Below are 21,587 nucleotides of genomic sequence, written 5' to 3' on the forward strand. Positions count from 1 at the left end.
CAGGTAGGTGTAGTCACATGCCTACAGGTGCTTAGGTCTGGCAGGTGTGGCTACTTGCCCTATAATATCTACCCTTCTTCTGGCTCTCAGACTCTTCCATGATTCATCTCACACATGGCTTCCCGGTGGAGCTGTGTCCCCCACCTCTCCACGGTGAGGTGCGGCCACGGGATGCGGGTACAACAAGTGCTAGATGTAACCTTGGGTTACCTCTCTTGTTCTCCGGCCTGGTGGGCCAACCTCACCCAGCAAGGAAAGACAGCCCACAGTAAAGAATTGGCAGAGCAGAGCGAGCGAGAGAAAGAGAGAGAGAGAGAGAGAGAGAGAGAGAGAGAGAAGACCCAGTCTCCAGATGACTCTTCAGAGCTTTGTACTGTAGCTGCCCTCCAGCCATAATTCTTAGGATAGAACAAACTTTCTTCTTTTAGACCCCTGCTCCTGAGCAGGGCAAACTCATGCTCTACTCTCAGCAGCCTTGAGGAGGAAGGTCAGGCTGTCGTTCCTTGCCCCTGTGGTCCCACAGGGAGCAATGGGGAAGACTTTGACCCAACTCTGTGCTGATTTCCTTCTGCATCCCTCAGAAGAGGCATTCCCGGGGCCATGGAGCCTAGCCCTGTCCTGTGGCACATTCGGAAGGCATTGATTCCAGATGGTAGTCCTTTCCAGTCCAGCCATCTCATTCTTCATCTGCATTTCTTATGTTTTCTGCCCTCAACCTTCCCCGGGGCCTCCCTACCCTTGAGAAAAATCTAACAAACCAAACACCCTCCCACACTCAATCCAGTCCCTGTCCTGTGTGGCCTGAATTCTTGACCCTGTGTCCTGCCCATGCTCTCCTTCCCACTACCTCACCCCTTCTCTAGCCAAATTCCCTTAGTGTTACCTCCCATCTCTTCTTCCTCCATCTGTGCAGAAAACATAGCCTAAGACAGGCTCATCATTAAGATGGCCGACAGCTTGTGGATACTTTCTCTTTCATTGGAGGACACAATTACAGAGAGCAACACTCTCCCACATTGACTTCCAGCCCAAACCACACCACCTACACCACTTAGCTTTTCACTCTGACCTTGACTGGATAGAAGAGTCCCTTGCCTGGGCCCTAACATACTACTAGTGCCTACGAGTGAAGAACACAGATAAAATTAGCACTATTCACCTCAGAAACCTTCCTATGCTTTCTTGTCCTCAGGAAGAGCTGACCCCTGCCCTCCCTTTCACCTGGCACACATCCTGGGGTAAGGAAGCCTATGGTTTAAGAATTCTGCAGGCTCAGTGAGACAGTGGTTTCTTTGAAGCAATATGACATTGTTGCATACTAACGCTGAGAAAACAGCTCCAGGCAAGTGAATGGTATGTGTTTTCTATTGCAGCTGTGACAGATTACCACAGGTTCATTTTTTTTTTTTCTTAATCCTGGAGGTTAAGATGTCTGAAATTAATTTTCTGGGGTGAGCCAAGGTGTTGGCAGGGCTGCTTGCTTGAGAAGGTACCACAAAGAATATGCTTCTGGGCTTCTTTAGATTGCAGTGGCTACCTGTATTCCTTGTCTTGTGACCTCCATCTTCCATATTTTATTACTACTTCATCTGCGTCCTTCCGTTGCTTTCTCCTCTTTAATCTCCCATAGTCCTTCTTATCTGATAACCTCTGCTATTACATTGGACCCACACAAATATCCCAGGACACTCTCCCATTTCCGGAACTTTAATCTAGTCATTGTCAATCCTCTCCCCCCCCCTCTTTTTTTTGTCATGTGAAGTAATGTTCACAGAGACTAAAGATCATGTCATAGATTCAGCCTACTACAGAGTCCAGACATAGTGTCAGTCAGCTTTCTGTTACTAAAAGTAATATCTGGGATAAATGAATTTAGAAAAAAGAAAGGCTTATCTCAGCTCATAGTTTCAGAGATGCTAAGTCATGACCCATTGGCTACGTTGCTTTGGCCTGTGGTGGCACATCATGGCGGTTGTATATGGCAGAGGAAGTCTATTTACTTTGTGACCAGGAATGAAACTAGGACAGGTAGAGACAAGTATCTCACAGTCTTCTTCTAAGACATGTCCCTAATGAACGTAAACCTTCCATTAGGTTCTACCACCTTCCAACTGTTCCACACAGTGTCTGACATCACTAGAAAGATAATTATGAACAAGTTAACTACAGAATGCTGGGCCTCTTCCTCCCTGAACCCACAATAGCTTTTGGTTTGGGTCACAGGCTATGTGTTATCTTTACTGCTTTGAAGTCCTCTGGCCATTCATGTAGAAGCCTCTGCTTCTATCCTCATTGGTCTCCCTGCCTATTGGTTCTGTGGCCATCATCAACAAACTAATCAGAGGGCCTTTCCTGAAAAGGGCAAAGCCTGTCCTCGAAAGTGGTGTTCATGGTTTCTGAGGGTCACTGGCTTCACAGAGCCATACAGAGGCAACATGAAGCCTGTCTGGTGGCTGAAAAGGAAGGAGACTCAAATTCAGAAAGAGACATTCTGGAAGTTGACTCAGGTCATCTCTAATTGTGATATCTCAGCCATAGCCTGTTTTCTGCCATCCTTAAGCTAGCTTTTGATTTCTTCATGAAGATGTAGAAGGTTAGATATTGGTGAGCCCGGAGGAGGATATAGGGACATGACTGTCACAAGGTATGATAGAGAGTCTGTTTTTCTTTACAACTGGATACTGGCTCTTGGGCTGAGGGAGTCTTGGAGCCTGGGACTAGCACAGGAATTTAATTGGAGGAACCTTTCTAGGGGATGTTTCTCACTGGAGATGGGGTATGAGTGTTTATTGCCTTACCCCATTTCTCGTTCTTTGTGTCTACTTTCTTTTGGTTGAAACCAATCAGACAGATTTCTTCTCTTGCTGCCATGCCTTCATCATTATAACCTCTATCCCTAAACTGTGTAAGGCACAGTAGAAACAATTGTTTGGCAGTGCTAAGACATTTTGCTAGCCTGATGTTTTTATTTTTATTTGTTGCTATTTTTTTTAAAGACGGGTTTACCTTCTGAAGCCATGGTTTTTCTGAAAGTAATTATGTAGACTAAGGTGGCTTTGAACTCAGATCTGCCTTCCTCTGCCTCCCAATGTGCTGGGCCAACATGCTTAGCTCTGTGTAATGCCTTTCTCCTTTGACTTGATGATGATTCTTTACGGAGGCTCTTTACGGAGGTCCCTCTTTCCAGAGCCTATTTACTTTCCAGTTACCCTTGACTGTGGCTTTGAGGGCTGAGTAGGTCACTGTATGTCTCTGTGTCCTTTATTTATGCTGACCACAGGAGTGTGCTGCTGTAACATCTCTTCAAGAAGGACCGAGCAGCCACCCTCCAACCACTGTTCCTTCTATCCTAGCTCATGCTGTCCCAGGTGACAGGGCTAGAGTAGCCCCTTCCAGTCTTTGTTCCAGAGTGTCCTGTTGGTTCACTCCAGCTGGCTCAGGGTTTCCCTGAAAGAAGAGGTCCATCTGACTGATCTCCAGCCTTCCTTCTGCGCTTCACATGTGTCTGACCTGCATGGTGGTCTACAGACCCCGAAGGATCCTCACATGCACCTTGCTGGAGGCCTGCCTCTTACATGTCTATTGCTGTCTACATCCGTCTTCCTTCCCTCTTTGCTTTGTCAGCGGAGGGCCTTTGCTCTTTTGTCTGCTCTCCCAAACACCCCAGCTCAATATGCAGACAACAGGGCCTTCTTACAAAGCTAGGTATCTGTCCCCAAGAACATCTGGAATCCTGGTCTTCTCTTCTTCCCTAGTGGACACCCCAAGAGGCAGTGTTTTGACAAGGCCCAGGAAAACTCTCAAAGAATTTCTCAACCAAGCAAGATAGCTTGGAGCTGTGTGAGGGTTATAGAGGGAAGACTGACTGCTACTGCCCCAGACAAGTAATGGGCATTCCTTTGGGTCCCGAGAGGTACAGTATAGAGTTGGCTTCCCAGAAGATGTCCCCAGAGGACTAGACTTGTTTTGGGAACAGGTGGCACAATGAGCAGATGTCTCTGTCACAGTAGCTTTGCCCCTGTCTAATAGTCCAAGGTGGATGGAGCAGACACCTGGCTCTTGGTGGGCTCAGCCCTTTCATTCCCATACACCCTCTTTAGTAACACCATCAGGCTGGTGTTACTTCCTGAGAGTCTAAGAGTTCCCATCCACCTGGTTGCCTCTACCCAGACACTGTTTCTCAGGTTCTCAGCCAGGCTATAACTCAGTTTGCAATAGAGTCCTGGAGCCTATAGTTTAAGCTCCCTGAAACTCAGGCCCTTCATCTATGAAGCGAAGATAAAAATAGCTCACATCACAAAAGGTAGCTAGATCATTAAGTCAGTTAATCCATAGACTGTGCTTAAACAGCCCCAGGCATATGGTTAAAGGCCAGTGTGACAGAAATGACATTTGCAGCTGTCAGGGCTATTGTCTCCAGAGCCTCACCAGTGACAGGAACTAATGGACAGCTGGTTTCAGAACTTTCCTTGTTTCACAGGGGAAGCAGGGCATGAGTGACTTCAGGTAGGTGGAAGGCTTGTGTTTGGCAGACTTGGGTGGACCAAGGAAATGCAGGTCCTGCTGAGAACTGCAGGAATTTTGCAGTCACATCCCTGCTTTCCCTTCCCCCTCTGCTGCAAGGCTCCTTATCAGAACCTTTACAGCATTGCTTCTGTCCACAGTGCAAGCAGTTATCTCGCCTTGTTACTTTCACAGGCCACTCCCCAGGGCGATCCCGGGGAAGTGGTGTGCCCGATATCTTCATCCCTTCCTGCATGTGGGGTTCTCCCTACAACTTGCTGCCTCTCCTCCTTCTCACGGCACTCACATGTGCAGGCTGACCAGGTCAGAATTGTCCCAAATGACTTAAAAAGAGACTTGGGCCCACTAGGAAAGGGGGACGGGACCTGGGGCAGAGAAGGGCTCTAAGCATTAGTATTTTTCTGGCTTTATTCACAGTCACCTAATATGGTAGTCCATACTCCGCAAATCTCCATAGGACAAGCACAGAACTGGACACCCAGAGAACAAGAGAAGAATAAACCACAAACACCTTCCCTGGGAGACAGACACAGCAGGTGCTTGTAGGTTAGAACCAATAGAACCCAGGGAGTCAGGGAAAGGTGGAGACTGAACTGTCCTCCTCATACTGTCAGGGGTGAGGACTTGTACAGGGGGACAAGAACGGCCTACGACTCCCCTGGCCATTTTAGATGGAGATGCTAGGATTTGCTTTCGCAGGCTACACTAGCACCGCCCACAAGGACACGCAGTGAAATCAGATTCCACGCTGTTCCATGTGACAGCCACTAAGCACACGTGGCTTTTGAACACTTAAAACCTGTCTACTGTAAGGGCACAGGGTAAATTTTTATTTAACTTCAATGAAATTGAAGCAGCTACAGGTGGCTGGTGGCTACCATCTTGGAAATCATGGGCTTAGGTATTTGATTTCCACAGTCTCAGTTTCCTCATCTGCTTCCCATGTAAAACAGGAGCTCCCAGAGGCTGAGAGTCCTGTAAAGAAGGGACAGGTGGACCTGTAAAGTACTGGGACTATCATGAGAGATGGAGCTCATTTTCAGTAAGCAGTGGTGCTACGACCTAAGTGTGGGGGTGCTTATGAGACAGAGTAGGAAGATGACAACAAGAAAGGGGGAAAAATACCAAGGGGGCAGATTTCAACTGTCATGCCACATCAAGAGGTGCTGGGAGTCACACTGCAGCTGGCAAAACGATGAAAAGAATTTAGGTGAGTCATATATTTCCAGCAATTTGTCACCGCCATCTGTTTCTCATCAGCAAAACCTTAAAATGCAAAGAGGGTTGTTTACTGGAATTAGGGGTGTGTAAGGGAGGAGGATCCAAGAAGAATCCTCTCTGCAGCTAGACTGAGGAGGTGACCCTGGCCGAATTCAGCAGGTAAAAGAGTGCATGTACCAAAAAGGATGTTCAGGTGGAGTCTTTCCTCTATGTTAGTGGCGGATGGATCGCTGAGAACGGACTTTGGGAAGAGGAGCAATGGGTAGCTGCTGAGGACAGACAGATGGACAGACAGCTGTGCATGCATACTCATCCCCACCTGGGGCTTTTGTGACTGTACTCGCCAGGAGGGGCTGTTTCCATGGGGACCCAAAACTTCTGAGCAGATGGATGCTCCATTCTTAATAGGCAGTGAGAGGCTGGGTGTGGAGCTAGAGCAGAATCCTTCAATGTTAAAGCAAGGGACTTGGGGCATCATGAAGGAAGTTTAGCATTGTCTTCACTCATACTTTCATCCTTTGGAAGTTGGCTCCCAAGAGGCCCCCTGACACTCTTGGTCGAGCCTGGGCACATCCATGAGACAGTTGGTTGGGTTGGTAACATTCTGTCAGGAGCAGTAGCCCTTGGCATGAACCCCCAAGCCACCTCTGTATGAGCCTGGCATCTCTTGGCTCCTTCAATCTCAAGGTTACCTTGGCATCCACAGATGTCCTGTAAGGACCTGTTCAAAGCGAGATCTTTAAGCAGCTTTAAGCTGCTCAGTCTTGGAGTGCAGGAGAGGTCTAGTCTGCACAAACTTAGGAGAAATTCTCCTTCCACCTCTATACAGGCAAGGGCTAGAAGTGAGGCGTCTCCTATCCTGGATAGCTCCATGCTGCCTGGAGCCACGGGAAGTGACATGAGCTCAAATGGTCTGCTAAAGGAGCACCTGATCTCCCAGGAGGCGCACTACCATGCACTGTGGTGATGACCTAAGAACCCTCCTACAGATACAGGCATGGGGAGTCCTTTCTTGCTAGACGACTCCTGAAAGATGGTGTCACAGACTTCACTAGTTTCCTGAGCTCTCAAGCCAAGCTCCCCGTTGTCCTGGAGCCTCCTCTCTCCTCTGTGATCCTAGACGCTCTCATAGTCTTCCCTGTAGCCTCCATGCCTTCCTCATGGTTATACCACCGCTCAGGCTGTGTGCCCACGTACTTTGTGAAGAGGTTCAGTTCCCAGTTCCCTATGCAAATTCTGCTTGGGTATAGAACCTACCTATATAATTCCATTACTCAGAAGGTGGAAACTAGGGATCCCTGGAGCAAGCTAGCTGGTCAGAATGGCTGCACAAGCAAGCTCTGGGTTCAGTTGAGAGACTCCCTCAGAAAATAATCAGAATGATAGAGGTTCAATATGAACCTTGGGCCACCACACACATGGATTCACATGCCCTGACATACGCCCACATACAAGTGAGCATGCATATACATACTCACACTAAACACACATATACATGAGAAGAATAAAAGAATCATTGTACCTGATGCTAATAGTACTTGCAGCAAGTTAGGTGTGATGGCACAGGCCTTTGATCCATGCCTTGGGAGATGGAGGCAGGATTGTGAGTTAGGGCCATCCTGGGCCATATTAAAGAGACCTTATCTCTACAAATGGGGACACAGCTATAACAACCAATTGCTTGATTCCAGAGTCTGTACTATTTTTTTTTTTTTTTTGCCTCTGCCAAACGAGACAAAGCCAAACATGCCTTTTGTAAAATGTGTTCACAGATTATGCCTAGCATCTTATCCCCTTCCAATATTGGGAGCCAAACTGCAAATAGCCCCCGCCCAGAGAATCTTAGCATAGTGTCAAATTCATGTCGCTGTTGTGCTGTGTCCTGTGCATGATGAATAAGGTAAACACCTCAAGCCTAGGGCTAAGGGAAACGTGATCTTCTAGGTCCGTCTCCTTCCTTTTCTTGAATACAGATAAGTTTCTTTGCTCCGGCTGCCAGGAAGCTCAGAGAGAACTCTTAGGACCTGTGTCGGCCATTTCTGCTGACCTGTTTCTTCCACTTTGTTACTTAGACTTTTATCATCCAGATTTTTTTTTCACTTCATTTCTTTCTTCTCGGTGTCAGAGTGATCTTACTTGTAAGATGCCCCAAAGCCTTTCTTGAAGAATACAAGGGTTCAAACATTGTCATTTAAACAGGATATCTTAACTTGCAAACTTCTCTTCATTTAGACTGGACCTGCCCACTGCTACCTCCTCTTTCTCTAGCCATACCCCAAAATTAGTATCTCACTAGAAATGTATGCCTTGCAGACTCTAGTCCTAGAATTTGTATCTTGGGATTCCAGCTGTGCGCTGCCTCAGGTACCTGACACAGAGCTATTTCCTCCAAGAATAAACTCAGGAGATGGAACTGCATAACTGCTTCTCCCTTCACTAAAGGGAGGATCCTCAAATTCTTCCTCAGGTACTTTCCAACCAGCCAGAAAGAGATCATTTTGAGTTTTAGCTTCTGAAGGTTTGTTTCTAAAACACTAGACATTTGAGATAGACTGGCAATGCCTTCTCAATGCTCAGTCTTCTCTTCAAGACTGGGCTATCTTCCCAGGTAGTAGCAAATGATAATCTGAACATCCAATAGTGAGTCCCCTCCCTTCTGGCAGGTCACCTCAATTTTCCTTCAAGAAATGACCCTTTATCGACTTGAGGCAGCCTACAAATTGCTGGTGAAGGTCCTGACCTTTCAGAGAAGTCACCAGCCTCGCCAGATGCCCTCTCCCTGGACAATGGCTGTGCACCATTTGGTGTCCTAGGGACTTGGCATGCTTCCTAAAGACAGGGATACCTAGAGATGTTGCCCGCTGCCCCCTGCTGCCCAGGCCCTCAATGCTGCACTGCTCTGAGTCCTTTGCTTTGTTCTTCAGTATCTAATTTGTTTCTCAGACATGAATGGACTGTTCATCAAGTCCTTTTTTGCTTCATATAGTCAGGTTGAATTCTGTTGCTTATAACCCAAAGATATACATACATACATTTTTTTTTCAGGAGCAATTGCACTAAATTATGTATAAGGTCTCCAAGGTGATTTGAATAGGAATGGCCCCATAGGCTCATATATTTGAATGCTTGGTCATTAGGGAGTAACACTACTTGAGAAGGAATAGGAGATGTGGCCTTGTTGGAGTAGATGTGGACTTGGAAGAAATATATTGCTTGGGCGAGCTTTGGGATTTCAAATGCTCAAGCCAGGTCCAGCATTTCATTCTCCTTGCCAATACAGATGTAGAACTCTCAGCTACCTCTCCAGCACCACATCTACTTGCTTCCCACCATGAAAATAATGGACTAAACCTCTGAACTGTAAGCAAGTTTGTAATTAAATGTTTTCCTTTATAAGAGTTGTCTTGATCATATTGTGTCTCTGCAGTAATAGAACATTGACTAAGTCTCTTTTGCTTTCTGAGACTCCATGATTCTGGTAATATCACAAAACATAAAATATAGGGCATGCACATTAAGATTTGGGAGAAGAAAAAAAAGGAACTCAAAAGCTATGGAAAGAAGAAATTTAAAGTATTGAGGTAGACAAACTTATTTTCAAATAAATGTTCATTCTGTCCTCTCAATTTCAGTGAGAAAAATAGGTTCTTCTGGCTATTCATGTTGACCATGGCCATGGGGTGTGCTCTGTATTGACCTATGTTTTTGCCAGCAGACTATGTTATCATATTGTCCAGTTTTGTTTAATTTTTTCTGAGTTCATTTTGTTTAGTTTTCTTTTGAAATAAGGTGTTACCCTGAAGCCCAGATTCACCTGGTACTCACTCTGTATCCTAGGCTGGCCTCAAACTCGCAGCAATCCTCCCTCCCTGGTCTCTCAAGTTTTAGAATTCTAGACATAAGCTAGTATGCCCAGCACAAGTCAGTTCTAGCCCAGGCCTCAGCAGTCCTCCATTCTCTCTTCCCCTCTTTAAGAATTTTCTACCCCTGTCATGTATCTGGAGAAGACTGAGAATGGTATGGAGCCAGTCTGAATCCAGCTTCCAGCATGGAGCTAGGCTCAACCTAGAAAGGCTCAACCTAGAAAGCCTAGTGCTATGAAAGTGTCCCCCAAAGGCTCATGAGCTAAAGCTTTGCCATGAGCCTGTTGCTACTGGGATAGGGCCCACTGGGAAGAAGTTATTTCTCTGGGAGCATGTTCTTGAAGGGGATACTGGTTTTCCAACATCTTCTTGTTTGTTTGTTTCCTGGATGCCATGACATAAACAACTTCCTCCATCACTCGTTCTTGCCCCAAACAACAGGGCTAGTAAACCATGAGCTGAAGCTTCCAAAACCATGAGCCACAATAAACCTTTCTTCTTAAGTGAATTTATTTCAGGTATCAGTTAGGCTGCCTGCCTGGACAATGTATAGATGCACCACAAAGGAAGCAGTGCCTGCAGTGAGACTCTCATCATTTCTTTTGTGATGCAGCATTCTGCGAATAGCTCACAGATAGAGATCTCCTCTGCAGCCTGGGCAGAAGTGAGGGGATGCCTACCTGCCACTCTGACCTGTGTAGAGGTACAAGCTTTGCAGGGGAGCACCCGGAACTCTTCTGCCTGATACATTGAGTAGTCAGTGCTGGCGACGACCAGGGTGTCTCCAGGCTTCCACGACTGCACATTGTCCACCAGACTCAGGATGGTACTGTTTACATTGGTATCGATGCTGACTGTGAGCTTGGGCCTCACTGTAATCCAAAACAGGAAAGACTGAGATACAGCCCTTTGCCTTCAGAAAACATGTGGCTGCCCACCTCTTCCCCTCTCTCTCTGGAAATCGGTAAATGCCAGGTATGTCTTTCCAAAACCCAAATCACCAGACTCTCTCTCATCCCAGTCTCGGTACTTACAGGTTTTTGAAGTCAACAAAAACCCAACCAAAAAAAAGACCCATTCATTAGCTCTGGGCAGAGGAATTTTCCACTGACTTCTAAGCTGGTGCTCAATGTGCTGCCTCACCACACCCACTTTGCCCAAGATGTAAAACAAATATAGTCCCTCTCCACTGTTATTTACAGTAGCCGTAAGTCCCACCCCCTACTCCGTTCCTAATGACTGCCTCCTGGAGATGCTGATTCCAGAACAAACCAACCATTTCCAGTCCTCTCTAAGGAGGGCTGCCTGAGGAACTAGGTTTGAAATAACAGCACTGGAAGAGGCAGAGAGTTTGTGTCAGCCCCGTCCATCAGCACACACCATTCTTGGATGATGCTCACTCCTTCTAGAGAGACTTATGACAGGGCAGAGTATTGCTGTCTGCTTCCAACTCCAGGGATCATCTGGCTGCTCCTGCATTTGTGCCTAGACTGCTCAGTGGGGTGATTATGACACTCTGATACTCAATACAGCTGACCCAGCCACCCCATTTCACAGTGCATAGCAGCCAGGTCAGGAATCAGAGCTTGGTGCATTTCTAACCTGATAAGGAGACAGGATCTGCTTGCTTACCAGGTTTCCCACATAGGAATCGTACTCGGTAGCTGCGGCAGGCTCGGCCCCGGCTGTAGCAAGCAAACCTGTAATCTTGGCCATTTTTGTAGACAACCTCAGTGCTAAGGGTGACTCCATCCATTGTTGTGGCCTGAGAATGGAATGGAAATTACAGAGCAAGCACACTTTTTTTTTTTTTTTTTTTTTATGAAGAGGGAGAGTACTGATTAATGCCCACAACTTACAATTTACAAGTCTAAAATTGTCCCCACCATAAAACTATTTACAACAGCCAGGCCTATTATCCCAATTGTCTTTGTGAGTTTCATTAAAAGAAAGACAGTGTTAAGTCTCGGAATGGAGGTGTTGTGGTCTGATTTCTGGGAGAGAGTCAGCTAGGTTTGTGATCTAGCAGGAGGAACACGTTGCCTGTGTCCTATTCATTGTCCATCACTGTGTGCACATTTACAGAACATTCATCACACACAGGCTCTCTTAGAACACTGAAGTGTCCTTTCTTAATAGCATCCTACCACCATGAGTCTATGAGAGGAACTGGCATTTATTTACTGAGGGGTCACGCTGTTCAACCTACAGGTGTGCAAATGGACTTCTGCATCCTCTCTGCCAAGGCTATACCCTCAAAGGCTGTGATTTGGTGGGTTTAGGCTGTGGCCTGGGCATCAGGACTTTCAAAGCTACCCAGGTGATTCTAACAGGTAGGGAGGTTTGGGATCAACTCTTTCAGTTAAAGACCTAAATGCTTGGATGTATCCTAATAGTGAAACTATGACATGGTAGTGGTTAGAGTTTAAAAAAAAAAGTCAATCAGGATGAGTTTCTTACCAAGCACCAAGAGGCCAGTAAGTAGCCCAGTCAAATTTAGAGCCCAAATTCATTTAGCTTCAAATCTCCCATTCTAGTTTTCAGATGTGCCCAGCCTAATGGTCCTTGTTCAAATGTCCTGGTCCCAATTTCTATTACCCATTTGCCCCATTGCATCCTTGAAAGTGAGGTTACAGCTGACTAGGGATGCCAGGCAAGAAGCTACAAGGGGGCAGGACAGAATTTAGAAACAGGCTCAAAGGAGGGTGGTTCCTGCCAGCTCATCCCAAAGCCAGGGTGTGCCCCTCAAAGACGAGGACTGTCATTCAAAGACGTGCAATTTAGAAAAGCACTGTGGCCATCCTTGGCACAGAAACCATGGACACAGGCATGCAGAAGAGAGAAGAGAGAGAGAGACCAACAAGAGAGTCAGAGAGAGACATAGACATACACAGAGAGACAGAGAGAGACTGTGTGTGTATGTGCATGCGCGCACACTAGACTGTTTAGGAAAGATTATTTAGACCTAACAGAACCAGCTTTGTCTTTGGCCTGAAAGGAGATCCCCCAGACATGCATGCTAAAATTCAATCAAAATCCAGCTCTTTCCAAGTCACACTCACAGCCATGATTTCCATGGTCTCTGTTACAGCTCACACCAGGCTGTAAACTTGTTCCTTTGGGAACCCACTAAGACCCAAGGGAGTCACCACCAAGTTTAAGGTCATAGACTCTCAAGTCCTGATTCTCTGAGCCAGCTCCATCTTCAGTGGGAGCCCTGTCATCCTGACAGCAGGTCCTTGGCTCATTTCCCGTTAGAGCTGGATATTTGTCACAGGAAAATATCCAGTAATGATTTCAAGGGAACTGCTTAATTACAATGCTTTCTCTTTTAATGACCTCCGTGTTGGATAAGAAGAGTAAAAAGAGATCTATCACTGCTCAATGGCAGGAATCTTTAAAGAAACATTATTATTAGCCAAGCTTGGAGATAATGAAATGCCTAATAATATTGTCATGATTAACAGTAAATTAAATTAATTTTGAGCCGGGCAGGGTGGCCATTGTCTTTAATCCCAGCACTCAGGAAGCAGAGAAAGGTGGATCTCTGTGCCAGCCTGGGCTATGTAGTAAATTCCAGGCTAGCCAGGCATGGTGATGGTCTCAAACCTCTCCCCCAAGAGTGTTTTCAATAAGATATGCAGAGGACACTCAGACACCCATGTATTGAGCCAGTAAGTCCATGAAACCAAATCGTGAGGGAATATTTATGACTTCCATTTTTGCACTGAGCCAGAAAGTAAAAAAAAAAAAAAAAAAACAAAAACCTGATGGATGTCTCTGCAAGAATATGGACACAGAACTACAGCAGAGGGTTTAAAAGACCTTCACCCTGAGGGAAGAACAAGGACAGAGTCCACCCTGAGGATCCATGCCACCCAGAACCATGTACTCTGAGCGCTTCGCTGCAGATAGCCCAGAGCTCTCAGCTAATGCCGCTACCTCAGACCTCTCTGGCCTCCAGAAGCATTCTCCTGGTCCCCAGCTCCGTGCCAGCTGGTGACAATGGTGATCCTGTTGCTGCTTCTTACTCCCCCACTGCCTTCTCCAGTCCTCTGAAGGTCATAGATGTCCATCCTACCCTGTCCCAGAGGACCTGACTATGTCCATGTGGGACAGGTGTCCCAGTCCTGGGGGTGGTGCAGCCATGAAGAGGACTTAGTGAGTGCCCTGAACCCCAAGGAAGTGAGAGGTGATGGGCAGCTACGGGGGCAAAGATGGGCATACATGCGGCTCTTTTATTCCAGTGTGGACGTCATCCCCCTTTCGGGTAGAATAAACTCTAAGTGGCGAGCCTGTGGAGACTCCACAAATGCTGGCTTTTATTGACCTCAGTAGGGAGCAGAGCTGAGCGAATGCTCTTCCTCTGGGCTGCTGGGAGTGGGCTGCACTTCAGACCCTATCTGCCCTCTGTGCTCGAGGGCCCAAAGGCCATCAGCACAGAAGTGAGCTTGGTGGGCCAAGCAGGATGCTGCAGCTGGAGTTCTCTAAGCCATGGTTGAAGAAGCAGGGTAACAGCAGGGATAAGGGACTTAGAGGCAGAGCGGGAATCTTGGGCAGATAAGGAACCTTCACTTCTGTCTCTCAGGTGGAGATTAGTACAATCTGGTTAGCCTGCTTCAGAGGAGGGGGTCATACCACCCCAGTGGTAAGAAAAGCTCTGACAAAGCCTTCTTCAAAGCAAAGCCTTGCAGACTCCCTAGCTGTTGTGAGGTTGGTACCTGTATGTCAATGGGTCGATTGCAGATTTTTCCTGGGTAAGCTGCTCGGAGGTCTGAAATTTTCTCCCCGCCTTTGCTCTGAGGCACATTATCATGATCAAACCAGTCTGTCCATTCCACATCTAGTCAGAAAGCAGAGACAGGGTCAGACAAGAAACCACTTTTTTTTTTTTTTTTTTTTTTTTTTTGGCCAGGCTAGTCTCAAACTCACAGAGATCCATCTGCCTCTGCTTCCCTGAGTGGTAGGGGGAAACCACTCAGTGACGGTTTTCTTTTATAAAGGCAATATACATTTCTTGTTGTTACAAAAGAAATAAGCAAGATGGAGAGAGAGAGAGAAACCCATCTGTAAACCTGCCCTCAAGGCTCATCACTACCATGGCTGCTTTCGGCAAGCCTGAGATGCCTGCTTGAAGGCCAGCTTCCAGCCCAGCTTCTGCCAGTGTTTCCTGGCCAGCACCATGACCTGGCGTATTAAAAAACTAAATGTCCCAAGTCTATGCAGAGGTGCAGTACAAATCTTAACCACTGTGAGAGACTGCTGACATTCACCAATGTGGCTTGATGAATTAAAGACAGTTTCAGCTGCAGTTTCTTAGCTGATGCCTAGTAGTGTCCATACTGGTATAAGAAAGCCTTGCGATTCCTGGCCTGTGCCACTGCTCTTAGGTTTTAGCAGCTTGTCTCAAACACCTCACCTTGAACCCATTCACTGGATGAAGAAACATTGAAATGTTCACCGTGCTCTGTCTGGAACAGTTTGAAAACCCGGGCAGCAGCTGAGCCTTTGTGACCTATGAGAAAGACCAGATGTGTGAGGAATCAGACAGACCCCAACTCCATACTGCTGCTGATCTTACAGCAGGAAATCCTTATACCCTTGAATCTTTGTTTTGTTTTAGTGTCTTGTTTTGGGATTAGATCTCAACTAGCCCAGGCTAACCTCAAATTATGTAGCCAAAGATAACCTTGAATTTATCCTCTTGCCTCCACCTCCCAATTGCAGGGATTTCCTCTGTGTGCTACCAAGTCCAGTTCATAGTAGATTTTTTTTTTTTAAAAAAACTCATGGATCTTGAACCATTTCATTAAGGATTATTTTCCTTCTTGCTGGATTATTCTTGTCTTTTAGAAAGAGGTTATATCCATATTTTTTTAATGTGTTTCAGTTTTGAAAGTTCAGCTGCAGCCTCACAAGTGAAGAGTTTGGAGAACCTGTTATTTCTCATGACCTGAGTTCTGCTCTGAGGTTAGAACGGGCAGCACTCTCCCCAAACACCTCGGGCAGAGAGGCTGCACAGTATGGGAAAGGCCCACTACAGGGCTGTGGACATAGTTCAGATAGAGTGCTTACCCAGCATGCATAGAGCCCTAGGCTTATCCCAGCACTACAAAAACTAGTCATGAGGATGCACACTTGTAGTCTCAACACCCAGGAGGTGGAGGCAGGAGGATCAGAAGTTCCAGGTCATCCTCTGTTATATATTGATTTAGAGGCCAGCCTGGGCTACTGAGACGCTGCTTTAAAAAACAAACAAAATAAAACAAACAAACAAAAAAAAACCCAAAACTCTTCCTATGGTTTCTAGCCCATACATTCCTTTGGAAGCCACCTCTCAGCTTTTCTTTGTCAGTTTAAGACTTCTTTGGAGAGGTTAAAATCCTAGGGAGAGATCTACTTTCCTCCAGCCTGGACCTTTTTGTCATTGTTTCATAATGTAATGAGTGAAATGGCCAGATTCTTAGCTGGGGCCTTGCAGATGGGCAGCTATGTTCTGAGAGCAGTCAATCACTCACTGAACTCCACAGCCCTGGTCAGGGAGACAATGGAGGGGACCTGGCCTCTCACCAACCATTCATTACCATGGTATTCTATGTGGTCTTCAACTGAAGAGGAAGGATTTCCTTTCACGGTGATGAAGCTCCAAGGGTGTCTAAAAAACAAAAACAGAAAGTCAGGTTTTTTGCATGTTGGAGCCTGCACTCGGTTGGGCTCACAGAGTGAAGACACACTCCCATGGCTGAGTCTTTCTAGCTGCTGGAGGAATTTGCCATCCACCCATGGGCTTCCTTTCCCCATCAAATAAGAACCTTTCTTTGCAGGCACCAGGCTGCCTGCTTCCTCACCAGCCAGCTAGCCTGAGCGTCTGTTCCCTGGAGACAGTTTGACTCAATGCTGGCAAAGAACAGGTATGAATCACAATTAAATAAACACGCCAACAACCCAACCGTGCCACCTGCCAAGCCCAATTAGATCCTGCAGCAAATATCAGAACGGTTCCAGCCGAAGTGATTCCACTCATGCCCATTGCCTGCAAGAGGAGTACACAAGGAAAATAGTACAGGATGCTGTCTGTGACCAGCCACTTAGCCACCTGCCTTAGATCTTAGAAAGGAATGAAGTATGTTAGTCTGGTGATGGGGAGGGACGGAGAGAAATGTTTATGACCTGGAAAGTTGTATACCTCTTTCCTTTCAGAGTACGCAGCTCACAGGCAGGATTTTTTTTTTTTTTTTTTAGTGGTTTTTGTCTTCCCTAGTGTGCTACATGCAGGGGCAAGTGCCCTACCCTCAGTACACCACCATGGTGTATTGAGCATTCTATACTGAAGGGAACTGAGAGACGGCAGAAATGACTTTCTCACCTTTCTCCCAGAAGTGGGTCAGAAGACCTCACCTCCATGAGAGACATGCCCTCTCTATAGCTAAATAACGAGGGACTCTGAGAAGAATCCCAAGTCTGTTCACCACAATCAACCTATTAGAGAAAGACTTGTAAGATTATTTTCATTGTTCTCTACACGTCATGAAACTTAGCACAAAAATATTCAGATTTGACTGTTTGGATTCTTTATGGTTTCTTTTTTCTTTTTCTTTCTTTCTTTCTTTCTTTCTTTCTTTCTTTCTTTCTTTCTTTCTTTCTTTCTTTCTTTCTTTTTTTTTTTTTGTAGGAAGGCCCTGTGTCATAAAACCCAGCATGATGACATCTGTGAGCCTTTCTTATGAGAACTAGGCTCTTGTTGAAGAGTCTCCCATCCCCCCAAAACACAGCAAGTACCTCTCTATGATAAAGCCAAAGATCTTGGTGTGAGTAGCTTCTGTTTTTTTCTTGGACTTCTTATGTTGGGGGGTCATTACTAAATGATGGTCAGCTTAGGTTAAAGATTCAGCTGTCACCCTCTTACTTAAATATTTCAATGACTCCCCATTGCCCTTGAGCAAAATCGAAGCTCATCAGCAGAGCCATTGGTCCTCCAGTGCCAACCTTGCATCCTTGTGTCTCATGCCCTCATCTCACATACGTCACTGCTTAGTCTTCCCCAAATCCTCATGAGAACCACACACCCACTCTCTAGAGCCACTGGTGTCACAGCGCTGGCTTGGCCTCCTCACACCTATGATTCTGCCCTCAGCTCCCCTTGCCCACTGTCTTGCTCTCTCTCTCTCTCTCTCTCTCTCTCTCTCTCTCTCTCTCATGAGTCTTACTCATCTCCTCATCTCCTTCTGCTCATGCAAGCTCAACAGGCCGAGCTGATTGAATCCCACTAACACCTCCTCACTATTTCCTGAACTAGCAAATGAGGGGTCCCACCTGCAGTACATCTACTGATTGTAGATGCCCAAGTCTTATCACTCAAACATACCAAGGAAGGCTGATTATGTAACTCCTGCTTGCTATGGCCAGAACGGAACTTGGAGGTTCCCATTGTTCCAATGGCTCTCTTACAAGGAGAGAACAGTCACTAACTGTGCCAGGCAGAGTGACAACTATGTTACTCTCATATTATCCTGTGGAACCTCTCCCATTACTCTTTTGAGATAGATCCTAAGATACCCTATTTTACAGATGCAAGAATTAAGCAAGAAGGGTGAGTCACTTGTCCATGGTCATACCTCAGAGGCAGTACAGCCAGGCATCAGAAGCCAGGCATCAGAAGCCAGGCCTCGGGCTCTGAGCCACCACAAACTTCTGCCGAGGCCCTTCAGCAACCGGTCCCTTAATAGTCCCCTCTCTTATCGTAAATTAATAAACTGTCTTTTTGGTTTATAATTCGGTAAGATCAAAGTATGCTTGGCATTTGCTGACAAAGGAGCCATGCCATACCAAGATATTGTCATATTTGGATGCTTGAGCTTCCTGCTCTAGTTTCCTATCTAGAAGCAGCAGCCAGAGAACTCAGTCTGGGATCTGAGATGTCCCTTCTTGTCCAGAGAACCTCTGTCCAGCCAGTTAAATTTGCAGGTGCCAGTTTGTGGTGGTGCATGCCTGTAATCCCAGCACTCAGGAGGCAGGCAGATCTCTGAGTTTGAGGCCAGCCTGGGCTTCAGAGTGAGTTCAGGATGGCCAGGGTTACACAGAGAAACCCTGTCTCAAAAAAACAAAGAAACAAAATCCAAACAAATTATGTCGCAGGCTAGAAAAGGCTCTAACCATCTCTTGCTTGCCCAGATCTGAGGAGCTGAATAACGGGTATCAGAATCTCAAACAGCCATGGGACAGATCGTCTTAACTTTTTTCAAGCTCAGAGCTGGTTTACAGGATCAGAAGATGTGTTGCTGTGTGCCAAATTACTTCCTGCAGTTGTCAGTGTGTGCACATGTCAACATCAGGCATGATGCTACAATGCAAAGCAAGTAGGATACACACTAGAACTTGTCAAAAGACTCCCTTGCATTGGGGAATAGCTGGGTGGATAAATTTGCATGGTAATTTGCATAATCCCTAAAACGCTGCCTGCCAACCCCCAAGGCACAATGTGAACCTTGGAGGAGTAAACAAACCTTAGCTCTCCATCAGGGCTCTCACTGCCTTGCTCACTCCTGGCACATTCAGTGCTTGTAAGTGACTGTCTGAGGAAGTGAGCCCGTATGGAAACCTGCACATTGCAGTAGTGGGCTTTTCCTATAAGAAAGCCTGGGCTTCTTTTGAACACAAGCCCTGGCTTTGTCCAGTGTGGATGAACACTGTGCATGCTTGCCCCTGTGCTGCCTTTCAAAGTCATGTGGATCTGGAGACACATGCCCTGGTTAGTATGGAATGCTTCAGTTGAGCAGAGATAGAAGTGACAGGCAGCACCTAAATCCAAGGTGGAGGAAGTGCTTGCTGCCCAGCTTGGTCATTGCCTTCCGGGCTGTGTCATCCAAGTTCCTAGAACCTTCGTCGTTCACCGCAACAGAAAGGATCCTGCCATCAGGCACCGCATTCAGATACTGGACCAGACGTTCACTCTCTTTCTTGGATCTGTAGGTGTCAAACCTAAAAAGGGTAGAGAGAGGGAGGATGTAGACAGCCTTGGCAGCAAGGACCTAAGAGACAGACACCTAAGTATACAGCTCTTTCAGCAATTAAGACGTTGTCCAAAGACATTGAGAGCCCCAGTCTATTAACAAAGAAGCCGCCTCGAAGAGCAAGCAGGTTTGTCTGTTTGGCTTGCCATAAAGAGATACCCAAGAAGGAGGAATTTGATTCGGCCACACTCATCATTCATTGGGTAAAATGCCTCGGAAATAACTACGGTGGTAGAGCGCTTTGGTCTGGGATGTAGAATAAGCACATGCTTGGGGCTCAGGCTATTCATGCCCCTTTCTTCCTGGGAGCCATGCCTCTTGAAAGGACTGGCATTAGGAGACAATTCAGACACCTAGAGAAGCAGGGATTTCTGTCTCCGATCTAGACCAAAGCAACTCTTCCATAGTCCTTGGGGCCGACAGTGAGGCTACCTCATGCCATGTCTTCTACGCTGGAGCAGCTCATGTGTATTTCACAGCCATTAAACTGTCATCTCTGATTCACGCTGCAGTAGTCTTTCTTCAAGACCTCAGATGGCTTGGTAACTCACGTTTAAGGTAGAAGTCACCTCTTTCCTGCCGCCTCTGCTCCTCCATCCTTCCCTGCGTACCCACCTCTGAGGCCCTCTCCTTCATCTACGAGTGCAGTGCTTTGGGCACCTCTGCCCCTTTGCACTTGTGCTGAACTTTTCTCTGACACAGGCTCACCCTGCAGTCCTAAGCTCACAGGTGTGCCCTCACACGGCCCTTTCCTGATCACCTGCTGGTTCCCTATTATTCTACTATATTCTACTATGCCTTTCCCATTTCTATCTCCAGGTATTGCTACCTGAAACTACAGTGTGTGTGTATGCATGTGTATGTATGTACGTGTGTGTGCTTGTACACATTTATGTTAAATCTACTTTGCCTGAGAAAGAAGGCACCTCTCCAGAGCAGGACTTCCTTCCATCCCATTCCCCAGGGAAGTGCCCTGGCTGGGGGAGATCTTGAACAAGTGAGCACATGAGTAGAAGAAAGCCAACCTTACCGGTCAGAATGGGCAACTGTGCCTGACTTGGCATCAATGACATGAACAATGACTCCACGGTGGCCCCAGCTCCTTTCAAAAAAATATCCTCCCTCCTGCATGCCACCAGGACGAAGGGTCTTGTTTAGAAATGTCCAGGAGAGCTTTTTCTGTCCGTGCAACTCAAGAGTGCCTCCTCTGCCCACTCCAATGTACTTCAGGCCGTAGTACGGGTCTGGCTGGATGCCTTCATCAGCTCTGTAAAAGAAAGGCTCCAAAAGGTTGGCCAACACATCTCTTTTTTTATGCTGAGCTCCTAGGGGATCATCCCTGTTCCCTGATTCCCACTGTGTCCTCAGAGAGACAGCTGCATTTTTAGTGATGACATTAGGCCTGTAGAAAAGCATTAATAAGCTGACCTTCCCAAAGCAGGAAAACATCAGGTGTACAGGGTAGCAGAAGTGCTTAGCAAACACTGTTCATGGCCGCTTTCTTCAGCACGGTTTCTGCCCCAGCTCATATTGGCTGTTGAATCACAGGTACTTCCACTGTGTTCCTGCCTACACTCAAACATTCTTGGCTGTCAAAATTCCTTAGAACTCAATAGCTTAAAGATAGGTCACAGCCTGAAGTGAAAGTCCCATGTGTTGTTGTTGTTATTCTTCTGTTTTCTCCAGATGGAAGCATCGTCTCATGACAGATCTCATGAGGGATGCTCATAAAACTCAGAAAGCTAAGGGAAGTTGGAAGGCTCAGAAGGACTCCTCTTTCAGTTATATACAGGCAAGTAGACAACTTCTGAGGTAGAGGGGACTCTCTAGCAGAGATGCCTGCTTGCTGGGCTGGAAGCTCTGGGGAGGCAGCTTTCCTGAGTCAGAACCCATACTGTGGTTGCTTTTAGGTGATACAGTTACGTTTGAGTCACCTATGCTCTTAAAAGTAACCCCATTAAGCCTATGG

At 46.6% G+C, this 21,587-nt stretch overlaps 1 protein-coding gene across 3 annotated transcripts in view; it reads right to left on the bottom strand.

Annotated features, from left to right (window-relative positions):
- The window catches only part of Cemip (cell migration inducing hyaluronidase 1), a 152,100-nt gene that overhangs the window by 42,968 nt on the left and 87,545 nt on the right, over positions 1–21,587 (bottom strand). For all 3 annotated transcript variants that reach the window (XM_055623249.1, XM_055623248.1, XM_055623247.1), the window contains 7 exons: positions 20,649–20,885; positions 19,407–19,586; positions 16,193–16,263; positions 15,028–15,123; positions 14,330–14,451; positions 11,241–11,373; positions 10,289–10,480 (listed from right to left, as the gene is read on the bottom strand). In XM_055623249.1, coding sequence (XP_055479224.1) covers positions 10,289–10,480; positions 11,241–11,373; positions 14,330–14,451; positions 15,028–15,123; positions 16,193–16,263; positions 19,407–19,586; positions 20,649–20,885 — 1,031 coding nt within the window. The remainder of the gene's footprint in view (positions 1–10,288; positions 10,481–11,240; positions 11,374–14,329; positions 14,452–15,027; positions 15,124–16,192; positions 16,264–19,406; positions 19,587–20,648; positions 20,886–21,587) is intronic.

Source organism: Psammomys obesus, unplaced genomic scaffold, assembly GCF_907164565.1.
Source record: "Psammomys obesus unplaced genomic scaffold, mPsaObe1.curated_primary_1811, whole genome shotgun sequence".
In the NCBI taxonomy this organism is placed as follows: domain Eukaryota; kingdom Metazoa; phylum Chordata; class Mammalia; order Rodentia; family Muridae; genus Psammomys; species Psammomys obesus.